We start from the raw sequence: 24,277 nt of genomic DNA on the forward strand, positions 1-24,277 counted from the left end.
TTCATTTCGTCGCGCGCAGTATCCTATTACAGAGAGTGTTTTCACAGATTACCCTCGTCTGGTTGTCACGCACCTGCTCAATAAGCCATTTTGATGGCCGTCCCTCGATTGAATCGCTTTGGATATACACTGTCTTAATTGCGTATACGTTTTTTTATTGCTGGGCAAGCGTTCATAGCTCACCTTGTGTTTCGTACCAATGGAAAATATTTGATATACGTGGTTTTAGAACATCACGAGGGATGATGAATTCCAGAGGAGTGACACATTGCGTTTTTGTGCTCCTGGTTTCGACAAATATTGTACTAGTTCGCCGAAAGATTTCTATTTTCCTCCTACTGAATGTTTAGAAAGGCAGGGACCCACTGCTAAGTTTCCTCGACAATAAAAAAAGAAGGAAAAAAAAAAAACATTAGGTGTTTGCGAATTCATGTCCGCGATATTTGTGTAAGAAAAATACCTTGGGTGTTAGATAACCCACGTGAGCAACATTTGTGTTGCCTTTATAATATTAGCTGCTGTTCTCGGTTGTGTAGACGTAGATGGACTTGCACGAGAACATTCAAATTTTCAGTTGCGCCTTTGTGTAGAATGACTATTCTTGTAACGAGACATCACCTGTACCGTAGCGAGAAACTGCACCTTGTTTCTGCGTGGGGTAACGCGAATGAGGTGATTTGCTGCAGCAAACCTGTCCAAAGCAACTCCGTTACCCGAGAAAGCCGCGGGGAATCGAGGCGCGGAAATCCTCAAACATAGCTTTGGTGATGACGTTGTTTGTACCTCGTGAATTATTTAGATTGGTGTTGTCCTACTGTTGTATGCGCCGAACATAGCTGACAAGCAAGGCTCTTTTCGTGCCAACCCCTGGATTCCGTTGATATCCATGTTCACGCTTCGGAGTCGCCGTGAAGCGACTCCAAAGCTCTCGAGAGTGATTTGCATGTCCGCGATAGAAACTACCTCTGATTAGATAGGGTACCATCCGAAGGAAAATGCGCACGCTTATTCTGTTGCTTTCTCTGCACGCAGAAAACGACTCTGAGCAAATGTCTTTTTTTTTCGGGAGGGATGATTTAGACACGGAATGTTATTTCTGGTGGCTTTCGCAACTTGCTACTGACCGAGTGAAAGAGCCAGTGCACATCTATTTCCATTTACAATCCAATCTGCAATTTGCGCGTGCGCTGCGTCCTCCGGTCACATGACTAGACTTGCGTTTAAAAGTCTGAAGCGCATTCACCTTAATTTTGCCTATAAGAAATTATTTTATTTCTGTATCCTTTGGTTGAGTTGGCCACCATTGTACCTTGCACGCAATGCGCGGGAAGACATAACCTAGCCAAGTCGATGTTTTACCTACATTGGATTGCAAAGCACTATCCTAATGACCGCTCTGACCTTATAAAGTACCATTTCGTACGATCTAAAACACGATGCGTGTAGCTGAAGAGACTCGAAAACGGCATGGCGCTGCTGTCATATGAAAATTTATTTAAAAGACACTAGCGAGTGGAAATCTGTGGCTGCGTATTTTCTTTTTGTGTGTGTTCACATCTACTTTCCTCGTCTCTGAAAGCTGATGTATTTAGCAGTTATGTGCACTACACAGCACCTGTACTGATTTTGTGCAGTATCCAATAGAAATACTCTATCGAGAAAGTTAGAAGTGCAAATACGAGGATAAATCACATGTTCCTGAATAACATTTTCATAGCCTAGTATAACAGGTAATAACCATAAGCTACGCTGCGGATGGGCAGCAAAATGAATGCCTATATATTGCAGTTGCACTAATATTGTGAATAAAGGAAAGTTTGTGAAAATGAGGAAAATATAAGCCACTGAAAGTACTAAACTCAAACGTGTTAGCATCAATACTTATTTAGCCTACTGGTTACGTTTCTTTAAATTAAGTGAATAATTCAATAGAGGCACGCGTTCAGGTATCTTATAAATACAAAAAATCGGACTAAACCAGGGCTTTCGTAATGTTTTCTTTTTTTTCAGTCTACTCTCACATCACATCAGCACACTAGAATGCAGTTAATCTCAAAATCAGTACAGAAAGGAGCCCACGTTTATTATATTCCACTTCACATGACATGAAAAGTGTTTCAGTGCAAGCATATTCTAGAAACCATGAAAATATGAAGAGCTAATAGAGTGAGGAAATTGCCTATGGAAAACGTGCATGAAGAAATGTGATTCTTAGCCCGTCGTTCTTACAGATAGCGTCTCAGACAAATGACATTGTGGCAATGACAATGTAGATGCGAAAAGAACTGAAAAGCAGTAGCCGCGAAAGTCAAGGAGGGTGCAGAAGGAAGGAAGTTGGAAGGAACTGGAAACGGAAATGTACCTCGAAAAACCGGAAGTCTAAAGAATCGCAAAGCGGATGTTGGTTTGCTCGAGGTTCAGGATGCACGGTCCCGTCACGGAGATTATCCGATTGCTGCTGGTGAATCTTTGCTGGAGTTGTACTTCAACGTCCAAAGTATTTGTTTCTCCATTTGTTTAGGTGCTTACCGAGAGTAATGTTGTTTTGATTCTTTTTCTACGAAAGCAGTTCGCTTCTGTTATAAACGTAGCACTTCCTTTAAAATGCGCCGTTCAGACCAATAAACTTGGACCCTATTATTATCCCGTTGCTCTTCTTGTTTTCATAACATTTAGTTTTGGTTTTGACTTCTTCCTATGCGAAAAAGTGACATTTGCATCACCGCTGGTGGTATGCACATCTTCACTCGGCTAGAGACACAGACGGTGTACGGGGAAGATACTGGACTTCACGCAACAAAATGTAAGAAACAGTAACACAGTGACGTGCAGGAAAGTAATATGTAGAGCACAAAGAATCCGGGGCGCCTGCTATTTATTCGCGTGCTGTCGTGCTTGCAGCGCAAGCGAGATTAGGAATGTACAGCGTGGCTTGCTTCCCGAGCACGGTTGGCTTGAAAAGAAAAGTGTGCATTCCGTCGGGTGCGCTTTAGTTTTCAAACTCGGTTCATTTTTTTTTTCCGCGCGTGTTGTAGGCAGAGTTCCGGTGCAGTTTTCCTACAGTAAAGGGCCGGAATGACGCTAGACTGCAAGGTTTTACTACCATCCACTCGGGACCCTGCATTATTTCTGCATCACCCTCTGCCCTCGGATTTACGGACATAAACTGGGTCGAGCGAGACGCCGAGCAGCAGGGCGAGTGTAGAGAAGAAATCCCGGCATAAGAGAAATGAAAATCCAAATAATCGTGAATAAGAGAGTGCGTAACGTCGGAAATAATTTCACGTTTGCTGCTGAATCTCTTGCAGCGCTATGGAACATGCAAAGGACCTTCTTTACAGTAGCTACTCCATGTACAGTACGCGATGCAGAACTGTATATATGCACGTATCGTAGTGCTTTGTCCACTTTTTTTTATTTGTGCTCGTATGTGTATATGTGTTTGTATGTTGCGCTTCGCGTTGATGACTTTTCCAGTTTCACATAACATTCGCGCCTTTCATCAGAAGAGAAAGAGAGAAGCATGTCACCAAGATGCCTCTAAGGAAATCCCGAACTGGGAGACCTCAATATAGTGAATCCATGGCGCATGTAGCTGCATATAACAAGTGCTTGCAACGAATGATTAGGGTATGGAAATGAACCCCACATGCGTTGTACCAATAGACTCAGAGCCGCGACAAAAAGCGGAACAAATTGGGTCCTATCATTTTTATTTGCCCTCCGCGTAAAGCAAAGTTAAATTCAGAGTTTATCAGGTAAAGGTTACCGTGCCCCGTTTCTTTCTTTTATGAAAACGTGGAAACGATAGAGTATTAAAGGGGCACTGACACGAAAATTTTCAATGGTCGTTTTCTTTTGCGTCAAATGAAATGCCAAGCCCTCAAGAGCCTAGAAAATTAGTGCTAAGCGCGAGGGCATCCTGAAAAAGTAATTATAGTATGTTTTTAAACGCTAGTTTCGGTTCCTGCTGTACCCTGACGTCACGAAACGGTATGAGCTTCTCTTCACGGGCTCGCTCAATATATAGTGACGTTTCCGCGGCTGCTCAGCGCCGTGTCTTCATTGGTGACGCACAAGCAGCCATTTTGAATGTTTTAGTGACGCACAAGCCGTCATCTTGGTTAGTTTTGGCACCTGACGTCATCACAACTAGCAAGAATGCTGCGTGAAGTCACCAGCATTAGTACTCTACCATGACGTGAAGCTAGTGTCGATGTCGGTAGGTGCGCCATGTAAAAAGTGACTTTAACACCAAAATAGGAAATATCTTAGCATGTGCTGAGCTTCACACTTGCCGAGAGCCGTCTCTGCATACAGGAGATTTGTAAGGCAGATTAAACTCGATCGCCTTCAAAAAAAGGTGTCAGTACCCCTTTATTAAGGTGCAGCAGAGAATGAGGTTGTTCGTGAAGAGAAATAATAAAACTACTCAAAGACTGTTTAGACTGTACGCTCTACCTGGAGCCTACAGTGGCTGAAGGTCTTGAAGAAAATGTAATAAGCGTTTTATGAATGCACGTTAGAACTTTCGTGACCGTTGCAAAGTGGTCTTAGTACCGCGGGAACGTTTTATTGCCCAGAGAAAATAGAAGATGGCGTTATTGAAGCGCACGCAGCTGTTCGAGAGTTTTTAGAAACAGCGTAGTGCAAACTATCAAGTATCACAGGGAGTGGCAGCGTATCTATAGCCTACAAAATACCAAGGCGAAACCAAGGAAATCGTTGGCACCTGTGCCCAAAGTTTGCAAACGTAAACAAAGAGAAAAGTGTACTTGTGCTTTTACAGACCTCATAGGTAAGTATAGAACAAAGGATGTGGTGTCTAGTGACCCCTATGCGAGCGCTGGTAGCATTTTGAATATAAGTATAGATGCTGCCACTGAAGGAAGTAAACGCTGAGTCACTTGGACATGCGGTGTTAAAAAATTCAGGGAAGGGGGGGGGGGCTATTTTATGAAAAATTTGCTGTCATTCAACGAATAAAACCTATGTAATTAGATAGTACAAAATTTCAACTTACGCATGAGTTGATTCATAACTTCAAACCAAGAATGAAGAAAAACGGCAGTACGTCTCAGAAAACAATACTAACGGCAGGGCGTTGCCACAAGTTGTAATATTATCACGTTGTCTATTTTCAAAGTGCCGCCTGTATACTATGCGACTTCACGAGGCAATACCTAGACAACACACTATGCAACGAAATGTGTCGACGTTAGAGGTTAGGGAAAGGGATTGCCTCTTGCAATTGACAGTTGCAAAGGTATGGAAGGTTACCCTGTGTCAACGTTCATTATTGAAAAGTTACTATGTTTCGTGTGCGTTTGTGTGGATTTTGTGAAAATAAGGCAGGGAACACGATATGTATACTTTTGGATATGCTGTTTAAAACAAAGTTCACATTTGAGGAAACAGATCTGGCACAAACTGCATGAAGTTTGTAGTCTCTAGACGGCGCTGTGACTGTGATGTTGTACATGTATCGTATCTAGATTACCCACATCAATCGTTACATTACACGATAGTAAACTTTACTGAAGCAAATGTTTTGCTCTCATACGCAGAAAACAATGCAAACGGAAGCAATAACATCACACCCGGTTTCACCTTGCCGAGCATGGTTTGAGGTTTCGCAGACGTGGCGAGGAATGCAGTAGCATATAGACAAGTAGCTGACAGGCGCAAATATTTGTTTACTTTATAGCCCCATACATGTCGACGCACAAGTTGCTTATTTGGTTCTGCTGCTTGCGTTTTCTCGTACGAGCTGTCACAGAAATGCGCTACGAATTACTCGTAAAGAAAAAAGAATGCTATCCATATATATTCTGCCTTATGGTGAGCTTTGCCTTCAAGGATTTATTTTAGTTTTCGAGGCATGAGACGGGCCTGTACTGTGGTTTACAATCTTCCTGACATAGACTTACTCATGTGCAAATGCGATCTGACTCGGTGACGAGGAAATCCTGTCATATATCAGAATGCGATGCGAAGGCATCGCTTCTGGCTTTTGGTGAAGCGCACGTTGCTGTTTCGCTGTCTCGGTTCGTTTCTCCGCCCCGGAATTTGATGGCTTAGTTCTTCGCAGATATACTCGCTTGTATATACGTGGTTTTTTCGCCCGCTTTCCAAGTTGACTCTTTTCTGTCAGGTGCAGTATTTTTTCAAGGCTATACGCATGTTTTGTTTTATATGAGCATTTGGATTCCGAGTTTCTTCAGACATGAAAAAAATGGTTAAAGCCAGATAAAAATCATCAGATTTCTAAGAAAAAAAAATTAGCTCAGCTTGGCACTAAGTTGCGCAAGAGTGGGTCACAGCAGAGCTGGTAGGTAGGCACGTTTCAGGTTCTCTTGTTAACCATCTGTACAGAATGCTTGGGAGGTCATTGAGTGCGCTGCCGGTTCATGATGATGATAATTTCTATCTACGACACACGCCCAACCTCGATCATAGCAGCTGTGCTGTAAAACATTTGTGCGATGCTAAAAAATACGCTCAGATGAGTATATGGAAACCTGTTGCGTTAGCTTCTACAATGCATTCATGGACTGTCGATGAAGCGTGAAAGTGCATAACCACTGAATGCCACTTTTGTATGTATTGTGCTTTACGCCGACATTAGATATCCTATAAATTTAAACCAGCATTTTTCACACAATCAGTTACCTGCTTAACAATACTAAGTTATAGTCAAAACGCTGGCCTTGAACAAGTGAGTCGAAACGAAGGGATGGTAATGAAGCGATACAGCGAAAATAGAAGTAAAAAATCACCGCCCAAGCACTCCGTACATATGGTTCACCAGCGAAGCTGAAGCGTGTGGCCCCGGTGTTAAGCAGTGGGTTAATCCCGACGTTGTATTGAAGCCTTCTCATTATTGGTATGGTTTGAACGGCGAATTCCGCCGGTCTTTGAGGATGTTGAAGATGTCGTCGAAGAGCTTGTTGACGTATATCGCACACGCCTCAGGATAATTACTTTAGTGTTCGACGCGTTCGAGGAACGTCATCTCCTGCACGAACCAGCATCGCGTGTCGTCGGCGTGTAGCTTGATGCGTTCGAGCAGCTCAATTAAGCGGTCCCAATGAACTTAGGGGGCAGACAAAGCTGGAAATGCTGTTGGCTTGCCGAGTTGCGTTGTCATTGCGAACACCTTCTTGCGTCCCTGGCAGAAATGGACCGTGTTTGGGCAGACGCGGGGTCACTAGTCGTTCTTCGATGACCTTGAGTCTGGCAAATGTGAAGGAATCGGTGGGTAAAGGTAGCTGCTAACGGGGCTTAAATTTGGCATACTGTCTTTGATTAGCGATTCCTTGCATGTCCTACAGACCTGAGACTGACCGACATCGGGAGCAGATGGGGAACCACCGCATGAGTATTTCCATGGCATTGTTCCGTTGTTGTTGAGACCTGATCCCGTTGATCGTAGCCAGGTTGTTGTCGAACCACAGGCGGTCACACACGTCGCAGCCGCAGCCGAAGTGCCGCTCAAGAAACTCCCGCTGAAATCAGGCATTGGCCCCGGCGAAACGCGTTGCGCCATTGCCATGTTGACGCTACTCTGCTGGCGCTGCCGCTTCCCTAGCCGCCTGCCGCCAAGCATCCGCCCGCCATGGCGCGCATGCTTGGATCCGACGGAGAGAGGACGTGTCTGGCGGGGCAGCCAATGGCACGCGCGCTTGGGAGCGACGTAAATAACGACGTAACTAACGGCGCAGCCAATATAGACCATTATCGAAACATGTGGCGAACAGTTTTTCGTTTCGCCTTGCCATACACAGATTGCGATGTAAAACGACACTAATGAAATGTTAACGAGCTTTCAACTTGTCAGAAACTGCTAGGTAATCTTTCTGAGATGCCTGCACTCTCCGTTTGGGGGAGATAGATAGACAACGGACCCACCCTGTGTGCACGTAAGCTGTTCGACAGTGACCGGCGATAGGTCCACACCTGATCGAACGCAGCCAGGGGCAAGAGCCGGGAGACAGCGTACATACAAATAAACGTCCAATTTCACACAATGGTATAAAAACACGCGAGACCAACGGGAATACACAGCCTACACTGCCTTTCCGCGATACTCTACGTGAACCACGCGGTGGCTAACCGCCCAAAATACCTCCAACTACCCAACCACATAAAACATACACGCGACATTATGCATACGAACACACTGTCAACATATACACAATCAAAACAACTCGCGATCAGTGAACGAGCAGTGAATGTAACACGATTAAGAAAATCCCTCTGAGAGAGGAGAGGAGAAGCGTGGAACGCGCAGCTCATCTGGTGTGCGTGCCTCGTCGAAGGTCCGAGCTGGTGATCCGGGCTGCTGCTTCTCTGTCTTACGCCGCTGGTCGACGATGAGCAGGTACTCAAGTTACACGTCGCTGCCGAAGACTGCCCGAACTCGAGCCGCAGGTCCGAGTACGAAGTCAAGCTGTCGGCCACTGTTTTGCCTGACCTCCAACACCACGTCCACACGCTTCCATCGTCCAACGAACTCTGCCCCCAACTGTGGCGCTTTCGGCGCTTCCCCTCTCCCTCGTCATCTGCCTGTATTCAGCCACAAAACCGGCCTTCAGGTACACGGAAACGCGGTAGTTTATTGCCCCAGCAGCCGGCGCGCTGTGATGGGGTCCAGTTCACTCTGCCACTGTTGAACTCAGTGCGCGCATTTTCACACGCAACTCTTGAAACAATAACCATTATAAGAACATTAATGTGGTTTCTTCAAAGATGTAAGTGCTTTTTGATTGATTCAGCGTTCCATTTTCTATTATCGCTTCCTCTGCGTACACGTACGGCAGCCACTCAGATGCATGGCTACTGAGATTCTCTGGATACTTATATGCATATTGTTCCTTTCTCTACGCTTGCTATGAGAATAGAGAGGCATGAATTTTCAGATACGTATAGCAGCGATTTGTCCAAGTATTATTGGGGAAATGGCTGCGTTAGTAGCACGAGCGTACAAACAACCGCGTCGTACTAGACTTACTCTGCAGGCACGGACCTCAAGCTTCGTTACAATCCTGAAACAACGTTCCTTTGTTTCGCCAGACGCTTAAGTTTCCGGAAGGATGGCCTAAGCTAGTCATACAGGGTACGCCGACGTGCGGAAAGCGTGGTCGCATCTTGTCCCCCCCCCCCCCGGCAAAAAAAAGAAACGAAGAAAAAGAATGGAAGCATCATACTATGCACGCGAGCACTTCCCTGTCACGTTTTGCCAACGTCCGCCGACGTGCTCACAGCGGCGCTCCTACTCGGGGCCAGCTCATGCATAAAATGCAGCGGCACACTCGTTAGTCGTGTCAGTGTTCTTCCTGGCAGGTAGAACAGCCTTCACCTTGCCCATCAGAAGAAACTTTCCTTGTGCATAGAATAGAGCTATGTGAAGAGGCGTTTTTTGTAGTATTGAAACGAAAAGAATTGCACAGTCTATTAACTGTCTCTCCTTACGGAGGACACCTATTGTTGCTAAAGCAAGGGGGATTGGAGGTGGTTTAATTGAATTGTACTTCCACCCTGCCTGATAGCTAAGTGTTGCGTAAAACTGCAATCGAAACTAAGCCGAAAGTTCTCCTTATTATGTCGCTAGACCACGCTCATACAAGGCACGAGGAATCGATCAGCGCCTGTGTAATAAAAATCACATATCATCCACAGAATAAACGCAACATATGTTATGCTCATCCTAAATGACCTGTTCTGTTTAGGCATTGCATCTTATGCCCCCAAGATTAAATGTGCGGCAGATGCAGGAAGTTCATATTTTCAGCTTAAAACAAAACAAGTACAGAAATAAATACCTGACATATTCTTATTACTGTTCCGTGTTCTGTAATACACTGTGCCTATTTTTCCTTACATCGCTCACAGTTCCTTATGCACCACCTGCGTTATTGCGTGTTACTTCTAAAATTGCACGCATTGCAGCTAATATGAATAGCCCCGTAATTGCTCCTCTGTCTAGTTCCGGTATCCGTCTGCACTTTATCGCTCAGTCGAAAGAAGAATGCACAACTTACTTTGCATTTGCACTACCAGTTTGTAGATACAAGCAATCTTCCAAACCCGTTTCTTTATTTAAGTTACTCAAAAATTAAAAAAAAATGCGACGTTGGCTAGCCTCGAACACTACAAGTTAATCGAACAGACCAAAAAAGCAATTAAATGTCGCACAAATCAAAGACCAACTAAATGCGTTGTAATTATTTCTTCTTATTCTTGTTTGTTAAAGAGAACAAAGCAAGCCAGAAATTGATCTGTGAAACATACGGCACATAGCATGCTGCGACCTTTTTTCGTCGGAATGCTATGATACAATACAGAGAGTACAGACGAACGGTAACCATTTCGGCAGTGTCGTTCCACGTCATTTAATCAGAACACTTAACTGCGCAGAGGATAAAAACGAGGTAAACCACGTCCGACTACGCTCTTCTAGGAATAATGCGGCGGTGCTTTTTAACTCATACAACTCCGCATTGAAGTGGAAGTGAACGCTTTGAATTTTAGGGCTTCCAGGCTTCCAGCGCACGAACACACGCATCGTTTACGTAAGTTGTATTCCACGCGAACTGATGTCGTTGTCGGTTAGTGGCAGCTTCGGTGTTTCTTTATTTGTCGCTAGCACGACGCTTTCCAGAAGCAGGATTCCGCCTTGGCGAAATGGCATGGGGCCAGCTATTCACTGTTGCTAAGCTCGACGAAGCCACCCGAACAATACAAGATATCGCAGGCGAACCGTGAACAGGGGGACTTGGTCCTGCATAAAATGATCCAGTTTTTCCTAGTTACAGCTGAAGTTTGAAACGAACGGAAAACTGATAATCGGCCGAGTGCCCTCTCGGGCAATCCCTTAAACTCTGCTCACGCCGATGCTTTGAATTCTCTTTCACTCAGTACAACTTGTGCAACACGAAGACTATTTCCGATTTTTGTAATCAGCTATTTCTCTTTTTGTGTCTGTGGGTCTGTTATTGACGATAGCCACCCATGAATATTTCAAAGTGAGTCGCCTGTTTGAGACGCGGCGATACAATTGATAACTAGGCGCTCGAGTTAGTCTAACTAAAATCATTACTTCTGCGACACATGTATAGACGGTTTTGCTGTTTACAAACACAGGCCATGGATGGCTTCCGGTTTCGTGCACTGACGTCATTGGCGGCGAACAAAAGCCTTGGAGGGTAGCCTGCAGATATTCAACACTTCTCACACTGTGCCTAGCCAAATATTTCAAATAAATATGCTTCTAATCTATACCCAACATTATAAGCGTTAGTCCTTAACTTATGCTTCTTTCTTTTATCTTAAGGCGGAAAAGGGGTCTTTCCTTACTTTGACATAACTCAGAAACACGCTTTCCGCTTCGGTGTTAGAGAGCAGTAAATGAAGAACCGGAAGTTTCTTGTAGTACGACACGTGCTGCTACTATCGCAGTCTTGAAACCATCTATATAGCGCCGCTTTTACGCAACTGTAACACATCAGAATACGTTTCCATGATTAAACACAGATGGCAAAGTGATAGCGTCCTCAAGCACAGGAGAGGTTTTTTCAAGAAGCGTAGGACTGAGCGCAAAGTCCAAATCACCCGGCTATTATGAGGTCATTGGCTTCGGTAATAATCACTCTGATAATAAAGAACAGCGCGTGGAACCCGCGGTATTTGCATGATAGCACACGAAGTGTTGTTGATCCTATAGCCATAAAAACACTCGAAAGGCAAACTTGTCCAATATTTATATGTTGCAGTTTTTTTTTACGCGTTAGTGACATCAAGCAAGAAGCATCGCAAAATATCACTACAATATTCGTATCTCATCTCTTAGGTTGTAGGTACACATACAAGCTTCTCAATACAGCGAGGCATGTGCTGCTTGCTACTGGTCACCGCACATGTTGTCCTGGTTACACATGTTATAAAAAGCGCCGCCAGCTCCCCGCCTTCCTGTCATTTTCACTCTCGCCCTCTTATTTCTTTTTTGTTGTGCTGCTTTCGCGTTTTCTTCGCTTTCAACTCCGCTCTATAATTATTTTTCCAATCTCTGTCCTCGCTGCCACTACGGCAACAAACAGCCGCAGTATTGTTTTTTCCACTTCAATTTCTTGCAGGCAGCCAATACTGAAAGGGACGCCACGTGACGCCAACGACTAACCCATTAAATCTAACAAGCAAAGCAAGACAAGGCGCTTTAGACTAAGGTAAGTCCAGCCACCGAAATGTCGGCCACTATATATAGCACATCTTAATCTTTTTCATACAGTTTTATACAGCAGTATGCTTACATCTCTTGCCTCCCATATTTGCAGAGATAATGTTAGACTTGAAACACAACAGACGTGCAATACCATATAAAGGATCACGTCGCGCACTTTGTTTTGCCCTTCATGCACAATAAATAACCGGGCGACATTACACATCACTAACAAATATATCTTCTTAAATTACTTATAAGGTACGATACCTGCATTATTCGAGAGTGCTTTGCCCAGACAGACTACTTCTTTCATGAAAAAGAAAGAAAAGAACAGATGTCCCACTGAAATGATTTTCCTCCGCGTGGTGGTATCACGTCAAAAATACAAATTTTGCCTTGCTAACAGTCACGTAAGGAAGTTTGAGAGTAAAGTGCACACGAAAAATTGGCCATGAAAACGCAAAAATTTACCATGTTCAGTGACTGATTTCACGCAGTGTTTATGTCTCGTTCGTTCACTCTTTTGCTTCATTTTTAGTTTCCTTAGTGGGCGGTGTTCAAGCAGTGTCGTCCTGTATGCCAGTTTACTTTCATATATATGTTTTATCTGCTCCCCTTAATCCGTGTTGTTTGGCCACTGCTTTTGAACCTGTAAGCGCCTTTCGTGTTCACTGAGTGGCGGCACTACCTTTCAGACCAAGATGGAACTAGAAGTACACCTTGACACGAACATCGTGAACTGTAGCTCCAAAACAGTAAAAACAGACATCCAGGAAAAATAAAAACTGGTACACCTAACCCACTCATTTTTCTCATGACGATTGCTGCAAGTGTCGAAGTTTCCTTTCTTTTTTTTTCACTTTAGTGAGTTGTAGATACTGTATACGTAGTCAGCCAAAAACAGCCCGCCTAGAACAGCATGCCCAGCTACCGTTGTAAACGTTTGTGCCTTCTTTCACGTTCAACGTGTCCCGTGTCACATTTATTATCATTTTTTTCTTCCTTCTGAAACTGCAGATATAGGCTTCGTCTATCAGAGACGGCAACGCCTTCTAACTCGAGTTGCCGGGCGTGCACGAAAAAAAGAAAAAAAAAACCAGCCCGGTGCAGCATTTGCGATGGTCAGTGCCGTAGCATGGGCGTTGTCTACGAACGTGACCGCTTCCACTCAGCCGAAACGGAACAGATCCCACAGCAGCGGCTAGCAGTGGAAATCGCACCGCTCGCCAAAAGGAACATTCCCGCTCTTCGCGTGCCCTCGTCTGCAGCTAGCACGATACCTGTTATATCGCATTTCTTCCTCACCTTGTTTTTTTATTCTTTTATTTTTGTGAATGTTGATGGACATTTTGTTCACCTTGGTATTGTGACTTTTCTTCTTCAAACGAATGATATCTTCCGGGCATATTCCTGTCTCATTGTTTTTTTTTATTTTTAATCGTGCAAGACTTCGCTCCAACGCGGGTTTATGGCTGCCAAAACGAAAGTGGGTCGACGCGTGTCAGAGTAATTAAGATAATTAAGCTGACAACAAAGGCGCTGCTACGCTGCCTCTAAGCGCGTCGGAGCGTTGGGTCACAACGCAGTGTTTTATCCCTTAACTCGTAGGTTGCTATAATGTTGTAATAATTTCATCTCTTATTTATGGTCCGCAGTTGTATTTTCTTTTTTTCGTTCTTTTTCGAATATACCCGCCCCCTATGTAATAACCTCGTCAGGGTGCCCTTAGGGGTATTTTGAATAAAATAAATTCAGCTACATACGAAGTAGCGCCTGAAGCCGCCCGCATAGGAAATGAAATGTCTGCAATAATGTGTCGCTTCTTACTTTCTTTTTTTTTGCCATGAACTTACACTGCAATAGTTGCATACTCATCCAAAGGCAGCATCGCCGTCGAATGACGCAACTTATGCGAGAAAGCGAAACTCGCTCAAGCCTCCTAATAGACGATTTATATTTCTCTTGCTTAAGAAATGGAGAATATTGATCTTGTATCGCCCCCTTTCATATTGAATAACATATTTTGCGCTGTAGATAGTACTGTTTGAGTTGAGTGCTCCTTATTCAAAGGCGGCCTTGGATAAGTTTCATTCATAATGTTCATTCACTTTGCAATTGCAAGAAAGAATTCAGTGTTCTGTTTTAGGATATATTTACCCACAGCAGCCTCATATGGTACAACAAACGGCTCTCAGGTGGTGTATTAGAAATTGCACTCCATTCATATGGTACTGTGAGTTTTGTTGTTTGACAAGGATTTCACTGGCGAACTTGTGCAGTCGCTAAATGGTTTTGAGGGCAGCAAATGTCGTTGTGTACGAGCACAGTAAAGCGCGCAGGCGCCATGCTGCAGCATGGTTTTAAAGTGGCTAAGCAGCCAACAAAGCTACGTTCTTCATATGTTGAAGCTCTTCCGCGATTTTAAGAGACAATTTTGAAGCAGTATGTAACGCTAAACTTCGCATTATTTACTATGAAATGTCATGCACATTTGACGAGTTATCCCAAATTTATGCTTGTTGAATATTTCACACTACATCAGTTCGCTGGCTCTTCGTTCTTTGCGTCTACTGGGGCACCGAGACAGTGCTTCCTGAATATGTTAATAATTTTTTTTTCACGCTTACAAATGTAATAAAAAAATAAACAGCCCGACTCTAGGTGTAGAAAGTGTATCTCGTGTGCGCAGCTGACCACGCCTTTCAAGAAAGAGTAGGTGGATATTCTTATTAAGAGAGCACTTCATTCGGCTTGCAACTTAAATGGCATGTGTTTACGGTTACATCCTGGAATGAAACAACCCAAAAGAACTGAAGTTAATAAAAAAACTCGCAGGGGTCCCTCATGCGTTTACCTCAGATGACTCAAAGGCGAAAGCCATCTTCTTTTGTTTTCTCACTCAGTGTACTAATCCTCCCCCCCCCCCCCACCCACCCACCCCGAAAGCTCTCAGCAACTAACGTACTTTTGCCTGCCCCCAGAATTGCAGAGATTGTAAGCTTTATGCACTTCGCCTGGTATTGCACTGCCTCCGGCTCCGGCCGCCATTGGCCAAGCAACGATGCAGTGTGATGATGCTAACATGTGATTTCACGTAGCTGGCTTTACAGTGACGTCATGATGACGTCACACGGTGACGGCATGACGCGATTATTTTTTTTAGACACCAACGGTCAAATTTCGCGTTTGACGAGGCAGCTAAGGCTTTCGCCTTAATAAGCGATTGACGTGAGCTTTTGGGCGAGTTCATAATTCATCGTCAAGAAAAATTTCAACATCGCGGAAACAACCCGAACGGACAAAAAGGAGGCGACACGGACTAGCGCTGACTTCCAACTGATTTTTATTTCGGAAAAGACACAAATATGTAGTGAAAAAAAATTGCTGCGCACAAGAACGTGAGACAAGCACGCGCATAAAGGCTGACGAGTGAGAAAGTGTAAGCTAATGACTTCCGCTAGCAGACGGAAATCGTTAGCTGCCAGATCAAGCACAGAGACTTGTTTGTACCATGTGTTGACCCATGTGTTGACAACGTGGTGTATGTCATCTCGGTGCCATGCGGCGAGAAATACTTCGGCGAAACTTCAATATGACTCAACATACGCTTGCGTGAACACGGCTGGAAATGTGCTGAGTGGCAACTCTGGACATTAGAGCGCGGATTGCAAGGGGTTTCGTTGCATTCCATGCTTACAATCAAAGCGAGGTGCTTTTCAAAAGTAGAAACATGCTTACTAGGGAGATTGTAGAAGCGGCCCAGATTGCCCGTTTAGGGGAAGCATGCATCAGCATGCCTTCCATAGACTTGCACAAGAAGGAAGTTGATTATCTTTTATATGCGGATGCATTGTAAGATGCTGTGTTTAACTTTCTAACTTTGTCGCCTGTTAGCGCTGATGTGCGGTGCTTGTCTGATGTTCTTTTGCGCAGTTTGGCAATTCTCCACTACTATATTGTCTTTTCTGATTTAAACATGAGTTGGAAGTCAGCGCTAGTGCGCGTTTCCTCCCTTATGTCCATTCGTGGTTTTTCCACGCTGTTGACATTTTTAGTGGCCTTAATAAGCACTACTCAATAAGTGGCGTAACCACTTACCAGCTTTGACGTGGACACTTCGGCTGAACACAGAACCGAGAGTGTTTGAGGCCCTGCAGCGGTACCGAGATGCATGAACCTCCTGGCGGTAGTCCTCTCCGCGGAATGGGAAAAACTCCAGCGTGCCGTCCGGCCTAGCACGGCGCAGACCGGGAATATGTTCGACAGGTGAGCCACTCTCGTTGGTCCACCGATAACGGGTCGGGGTTGGCCTGACGCCGAGCAAGAGACCAGAGCCCCGGTCGTGTTGGAGAACACGACCTGCACCGGTGGCTCGTGAAGGAAGGCCGGTGCGGCCACACCCCCGGACGTGGGCGGTGGGAGGTCGGCTTGCCCACCTGCAAATGCAGATTCTTTTTTTATTTTCGAAAGTCTGCCCTTAGGCATAATAATACAGATAAACATAGCAAGAATCCAAGCCAGCCCCTACGCAAATTGTGGCATATTGCATAAAAAGCTGCGTCGTATTTTTCACTTCTAAGTATTTGTTTTTGTATTCTTGGTGTGTTTCTACTTCTTCGTTTTTGTATTTTAATCATTTTGCTTCGTTTTGTTTGTCTGTTTTTAGGTAGCGATGTTTTATTGCTTGATTTTTTGTTTCTTTCGCTCTTCCGAGCTAACCCGTTTTAGCTTAAAACACCAATATATCATTCAGATAGACGCATAGTTTATGTCAAAGACAGATTTCCTGCGGAAATGGCTATATAATGCTTATGTATTAAAAATCAAACAAACCTCAGGTAGCTATATGTATTAGGCTGTGACGCTCATGACTAAGAGTCTCATAAACAGTTGAAGAAAAGAGAGAAGCACGTCAATCAAAGAGTGCTTTTACGCTTTTACAATGTCTTACGTACTCGCAGGGAGCTAGACAGAAGCAGGCGGTACAATGTATTCTAATGGTGCCGCCCTAAAGGAGACGCTTGAATTTGACGAGTTGCCAGTAGTTGGCACGTAACGATGCCAGCGACGCTGACCATATGTTTATAGTTCAAAAAAGATATATGAGCAAAACTTCATCAGCTTTCCTTTTTAAAACATAGTCCGTTTTTTGTGGCAAAAGGTACGGACCTGTTTCACATACAGCTAAGAACTAATCATTCAGTCCAATTGACAAGGTGTTACAAAAGAGCAGGCTACTACTACGCTTTCAGAAACTCGGTATTTTCGCATTGCTATTAATATGCCTGAAAAATAGTTCAAATTATGATTACACAGCACCAATCATCCCAGTCAAAATTCTTGCTTTGGTAACTTTGGTAGCATCCCCTATACTTTCCTTGGCATTATTGTCGGTTAGTGCTCATTATTAAAGAAAGAAAAACGAGCCCTTAAAATTAACACTTCTTGCCTTCATTGAGAGCCAGGGTCTCGTTCTGGCATACTTGATGCGTTCAGGTAGTATGCGAGGGATAATTGGTCAGCTGCCAGCTCGTAATAAGTTCACGTGCTACGTGGCGCCAACAGGCAGAAAAAAAAAGTGTTCCACACTCGCCGTTATGGCTACTGGCGGCACTGACTGACGCTCCCACGTTTAAATGTACACATATACCCTATAAAGTGGACGGGGGGATGGCCGCCGCGGTAGCGCAGTTAGTAGAGCATCGGACGCGTTATTCGAAGGTCGCAGGTTCGGTCCCTGCCCGCGGCAAGCTATCTTTTCGTTCACTTTTCTTTCTTCACATTTACCTTACATTTACTACTAATAACATCCCCTATACTTTCCTTGGCGTTATGGTCTGTTAGTGCTCATTAACTAAAGAAAAGAAAAGATGGTTGATCCCTCGTTCAGTAGGAATCGGAATAACACGAAAGTAATAGCGTGCACTTACAGAAGTAACTGAATGTTTACAGAAGCAACTGAATTGATATCAGAGAGCTTGCACAATGTATATTGATGTCTGGCAGCTATAGCACCGTTTACCGTGTACTTAGCTTTAGGTGCACGTTAGAGATTCCCAGGTGGTCGAAATTTCCGGAGCCCTCCACTACGGCGTCCCTCATAATCACATCGTGGTTTTGGGACGTTAAACACCTGATATTATTATTATAGCACCGTTTAACGTGGATGCACCCACTTTGATATTGGTGGTACATCTCCATCCCGACGACTAACGTCCATGTTAAATGATTAAACAAACCCTTGTGGTAGCTGTAGTACTTAACGGTGAAAGCGTAATCAGACAACGAGGTGTGATAGCCAGAAGAGCGTCGCATATTGGACGCAGAACTTGGTCGCCATCCCGCGGCATGTTAAAATGTCATTGAACACCACGGCCGGACTAGAGGGAAACACAAAGAGCGTCGTGCCGCCCCGGTAGCCCGGCCGCAATTTTTATCGGGGCGAGCGCGTCAGCGGTGAACGCGGTGTTACAGCCAGGTGAGGTAGGTGCGCGTCGCAGAGCTATTTTTGATTTGGATTAGCGTGGTGCTATGAGCGAGGCCGACGCTTTTACGACGCTTGGTCTAAGTACCTGGGTGGATGTTTGTACACCTGGGTGGATGTTTGTGCTAAGTCGCCACCTCGCGGTGTGTTAAGGCATCGAAAAATTGAACTTCTATTGAAAAAGCACCGTATGGGACGGACGTGTAACGCGTTGCAGGTGCTAATCGCGGAGGCCTGAGTAATGACGAATTACTTTACTTTACTTTACCGCTCCCAGAGGGCAACACCACCCCGCCGACCGGGAGAGTGGTAGATATAAAAGGCGCGTTTGTAAAGCCTCTGGCGTCTGTGACCGTGACGCAGTGGATGGCCGGCATCTGTTGTTGCCGACCGAGCAGTCGTGGGTTCGATTACCGTTGACGGAAGTTTTTTCTTTACCATCTGATCATGTAAATTTTTTCAACGTCATTTCCGTGAGGGAAATACGTCACTAAAGGCTTGGTGGACCCCGGCATAAAACACTTTCGTGTTAGAAACGAGCACTTAAATTAACACTTCTTTCCTTCATGTAGAAATTGAGCGTTTCTTTACCATCCCCAGAAGACGTTTGTTTGCGGCATCATAAGCGCTGAGAAGTCTTCGCTTGAGGCTTATGTGAACGTATATTTCCTGATCCTATATTATTGTCCCAATACACATAACGTCGGTTATATACTACTCAGCGCCTGCAGAATTTTTAAGTAAGCTTCTTTTTTTTTGCTTTTATCATTTAAGATCAGCACATGCCGAGTGTCTAATGCTCAGTGACGCCCAGCAGTTCACATGGCACCGGGTGCTGCAGCCATTAAGCCAGGCATCCCCGTGTTTCGTGGCAATGGTTAGGACACGCGAAAAAAAAAACAGTGAGTGCATACAATAATAATACTAATCTCGGTATTGTAAGCAAAGCCTTAATATTATAAACAGGCTATCTCGTTATTTATTTCTCCGCTAGGAACCGCACACCACTCGAAGTCTTCATCGTCATTGTGATTATCACGCAGCTAAATTAGCTTAACTGTATTAAGAAGTATGAAGTCAATTCTTCGGAGAAGAACACAGCATATGCTAAATATATTGGCTCTGTAAGATAGTTCAGTCTGTTTTGAAAATTATTCGGCTACTTATATCGCGCACGGTTCTTCTGAAAGTTTGCAAAAAAAGAAATAGTGCGCACATACTATTGCACGCTGTCTCAAAGCGCTAAATACTAAACTACTGCGTAATTTCTATACAAAACAAGCGGCAGGCATTGTTCGTGTGGCCTCCGTAGTTCGGCAGGGAAGGAAATGAGTTCGAAAATTAGTCGCGGTTTTGCGTGTCTCCAAACCTCCGCGGAAGTGCGGAGGTTTGGACGACGGCACAAACTGCGGAGGCAAATTCGAAAGTAGGTTAATTAGATCCAGCACCGCAGTAATAATTCACGGCTTCGTAATGAACGTGGAACACGCTGAGCGTATTGCATGCAAATATGAAAGGTGACTGGGACATTAGGAGCGCTCTCAAAGACAGTTAAGGAAAATGAGGCTCTAGGGAATGACTCACTACATATATTTGAGACAGGACAAAACGAAGTTGGAAGTCGGCAAAATATTAGGAATAGCTGCATGAGCACAGTTAGGTTTGACCTAGCATAGCCATTAGGCTACAAAGATAAATCTGTGCCTGTCAATACGACCGCTATGTCGCTCGGGCTAATCAATTTTTATTGCACTCAAGTTTCAAGATTTCATCCTCCTTGTACAAGATATCGTATTACGCTACCAAGAATGAAGACCAATGCCAGTTTTATTTTCTTTTGTTCTTTTGCCGTTTCATTTTAATTCAATGGCTCACCGTAGACAGTCGTCTAGATAAATATGATTATTATTCAGGGTGTATGACAACAATAGGTAAAAGGTCATACGGAGCGAAAGAAATGTTAGAAAAAAACAATAAATATAAACGCCAGGCATGCGCGGAAAGCGCAGCACAGTCACAGCGAAAGCTCGAAGAGTGGCATTTCTAGAGCCCATTATACACTCTCTTGTGGCTACTAAAACAATACACTAGCAACGTATCCACTACGCCACAAATCATAATTTTTGTGAAGTTGGGAAGCACCAACCACGACATTACTCGTCATTCTGCGGAGAAGCGAGGTACCATCTGTAAGGCATTATGAGCACTTTCTTGATGCGATGGCTGATGACGATGAAGAATTACGACTGAGCTTTTGTAATGGGTCGGAAGCTTTAAAGGACCCACTAGTTTCTTATTTAGCACTGTGTGACGCCCGGTCGTTATGTCAATCTCCCACCACGCTTTATAACATACGCTAACTTGAAAAGAGATAGAGAGAGGGAATTAACTTTATTGAGACCCTGAGGAAGTGGATCATGGGAGCCTTATGGGCTTCCTTGGCAACCAATAGAAGTGAACTTGCGCGGAATCCACTACGCTGAAAATCATAATTTTTGTGAAGTAAGAAAGCAGCCACTACGCAATTTTTCGTCATTCTGCGCAGAACCGTGGTACCTGCGAAACACCTGTAAGGCATTATGTGCACTTTGTTGATGCTGCGGCTGACGACGATGAAGAATTATGGCAGAGCCCTTTGTAATGGGTTGGAAGCATTCAACAATCTACGCGTTGCGCAATTCGCATTGTGTGACGCCAGTTTACAGAATTCGCGTTGTTTGACGCTTGCTTGTTGTTTCACTCTTCTACCGCGCTACATTACATATGTTAATGTGGTTCCTTCCCGACATGAAGGAGTATAGGGTGTTTTTGCAAAGCAGTTTCAAGCACCGGCATGGCTCTGAGGTAGGACACTGGGCTCCCACGCTGATGGCCCAGGTTCGAACTTCGTTCCATTCTGGAAATGTTTTTCTTATTTCCTTTTCTTTCTTATTTCGAGCGATAGTGGTTACGGACATCGGCGGCGGCGGCGGACAACTACGGCGCCAAAAACGGCCCTTGTTGTGATCTCATAACAGCTTTCGCTGTAATAATTGACGTTTAGACTACCTTCAGTTATGGTATACACAAGTGATGAAACTGACAGACAATTAACCCAAGGTCCTTAGCTTAATCGTCTGTCGGTTTCATTAGCTTTGTATAATACAGAAAACGATCTCTTTGAACAATTCCCATCTTTGGTACATTCGGCTACGGTGTTACATTTTAAGTGGATGTATTTCCGCTAACCTCACAAGGCGCTGCGGCCCTAGGTTTGAAATGGTGTCCAGGGTTAGGAGCCCAGCACTGCCAAGGACATTTATTTAATTTCGTACAGTCATATCATTACAGCGATGCGTCTTACGTGACAGAGGTACCAACTGACCCATCAATGAACACACTTTTTTTTTTCATTGAGTCGACATACAAATACTTGTGCATTTATTCTGGTCGAAACTGCGCAATAGGACGGGACACGAAGAAAGGCAAGACAAATGAGCGCAGACTAACAATTGAGTTTATTGAACGATGAAACCAGCCTTTTTTAACAGCCTCATCGTTCAATAAACTCAGTTGTTAGTTTGCGCCCGTATGTCTTGCCTTTCTTCGTGTACCGTCCTATTGCGCAGTTTCGACCAGAATGAACTCGTACCAACTCGCCCAACTCTCCACGCTGCTTACTTGTGCATTTAACAGCATAACCATGCTTGCAAAGCATTCATCAAGATTCATGTTCCCATTTCGAAGTGAAATGAGGTAGATTCAGGGAAATGCATCCAACTATTTCGCGACATAGCAATTTAGGTTATTGATTCACGATCGTGTATATGCTTGGTTCCCCCTCCTCTTGCGATTAAGAACGCCCACCTATTGAGAACGCAGATTTATGAGCAGCACCACTGCCTCCCTAAAGAACTTATTGCTAATATTTTCGCTTAATTAAAATTGTGAATTGTGCTGTACGCGAATGAGTCAACGCAGCGCCGACTCTTTTGTTTCAGTGTTCTTCATGCCACTTTATTGTTTTTCAATTCACTGAGGAGCTCGTCCCGCCGGTATTCGCACCCCTCAACCAATACCACTTAGGCGCGAAAATGTCGTTAAGCAAAGGCATCATTGATGCAGGCACGGCCGAAACACCACCGCGCTCTTGAGAACCAGAGCGTCGCTAAGGCACTACTACACACTGATGGTTGGACGGCGAAACATTTGTGAGGGGGGTGATGTGTAATTAAGCAAATCACTGCGCATTACGAGATTTAAACTGACTTATGTTTCGCTGTAGCGGAGGTTACTGTGCTGTAAATTTAGATTTGGCTTTTTACATGTGAACAGCGTGAAACTGCTTCTACTACGTTAACACATCTTGTAATTGTTTTCTTTCTTTCTTGTCATATTCCCTCAGCGTCGACCTTCATTTCATGTGATCCTGTCGCTTACAAATGCTGACTAATAAAACAATGGTTGGACTAGTATTTGCAGATAATGTCTTCATGAGCAGCATTCTTCACAGCCGCGTTCGTCGCATTCCAAATACAGGTTAGAATGCGGCTGCGCCTTCTGAGATGCATTGTAGCTCATCAAGCCTTTATTAAAATGGCGCTGCATATGTGTGGCGTTTGCTTGATTATAAGCGCTACAATATATGACGTTCTTTATCACACGCGTGGTTTCTCTCAGGTCACGCATGAGGGCTTTTTGTCTACCTTGAACTTTGTAGACTTTTATTTTGTCTCTTTTTTGTGTGTGTGTTGGCCTTAAGATTTCAATGACCAGCCAAGTAAAATAACTGCGATAAAAGCAGGGCAGGAAGGGTCTTAAGTTTCCGAAAGAAATGAAGATAACTAATACTTTGGAAATAGCGCAAGCTCGAGCACTCTGGCACTACATTTTGCTGCTTAGCACGTAAAATTCAGGATTATAGCATTAGTCCACGTCTACATACGGGCTCTGTGTATTGCCACATGTTCAACATCCCTCGTAAAGTTTTGATCTCGCAAGATGTTCTCCATCTTCTTCGCTTCCCTGCATCTTTGTCATTCTTCTTTCTGGCATCGCGATTTCTACCGGCGTACTCCTCTCTGACGCTTACAAATTAACAACAAAATGTGGTGGCCGTTGCAAAGATCCTTAAAGAGAGCGCCAATTTCACTATCCTACGAGCGTTTCCACGTCTCGCCAGAAGCCGCGACCGCTCCCATCCACGAAGAGCACGGGCGGCTTCGGAATATGACCTTTGGAAACTGTTATTAAATTCTACCCACCGTCTGACATTTTGACGGGTCTGCGTATGAACCGCCAAAATTACCCGTTCTCTCTGCAAGCCTTTTCTCTTACAAGATCAGAACCTCTATAATCTCAACGTGTCTTCGGCTTCCTCTGGCAACTTCCTTTTTTTCTATTGCGGTTTTTCATGCTGTAAAGAGCACCGCCTACCTTTCGCTGGCAGCATAATTGACGCGTTTCACGCATTGCGCGCATTTGCGCCTGTACGCCGTTGATGGCCTCTCTTCCCTACGGTCTTCAACGATGAAAGTGAGACGCAACCACTACTTCCGTGCAAGTCAGCATCGTCCTTAGGGATTTCATGTTTT

General features: G+C 44.4%; 1 protein-coding gene across 1 annotated transcript in view; it reads right to left on the minus strand.

The window, feature by feature from the left end:
- LOC119381640 (Down syndrome cell adhesion molecule-like protein Dscam2) overlaps positions 1-23,957 on the minus strand; it is a 125,950-nt gene extending 101,993 nt beyond the window's left edge. Inside the window, 3 exon segments of the mRNA XM_049412850.1 lie at positions 16,319-16,510; positions 16,513-16,656; positions 23,948-23,957. Of these exon segments, the coding sequence (XP_049268807.1) occupies positions 16,319-16,510; positions 16,513-16,656; positions 23,948-23,957 (346 nt within the window).
- Between the last annotated feature and the right edge of the window lie 320 nt (positions 23,958-24,277).

This window comes from Rhipicephalus sanguineus, chromosome 2, assembly GCF_013339695.2.
Source record: "Rhipicephalus sanguineus isolate Rsan-2018 chromosome 2, BIME_Rsan_1.4, whole genome shotgun sequence".
Taxonomy (NCBI): Eukaryota; Metazoa; Arthropoda; class Arachnida; order Ixodida; family Ixodidae; genus Rhipicephalus; species Rhipicephalus sanguineus.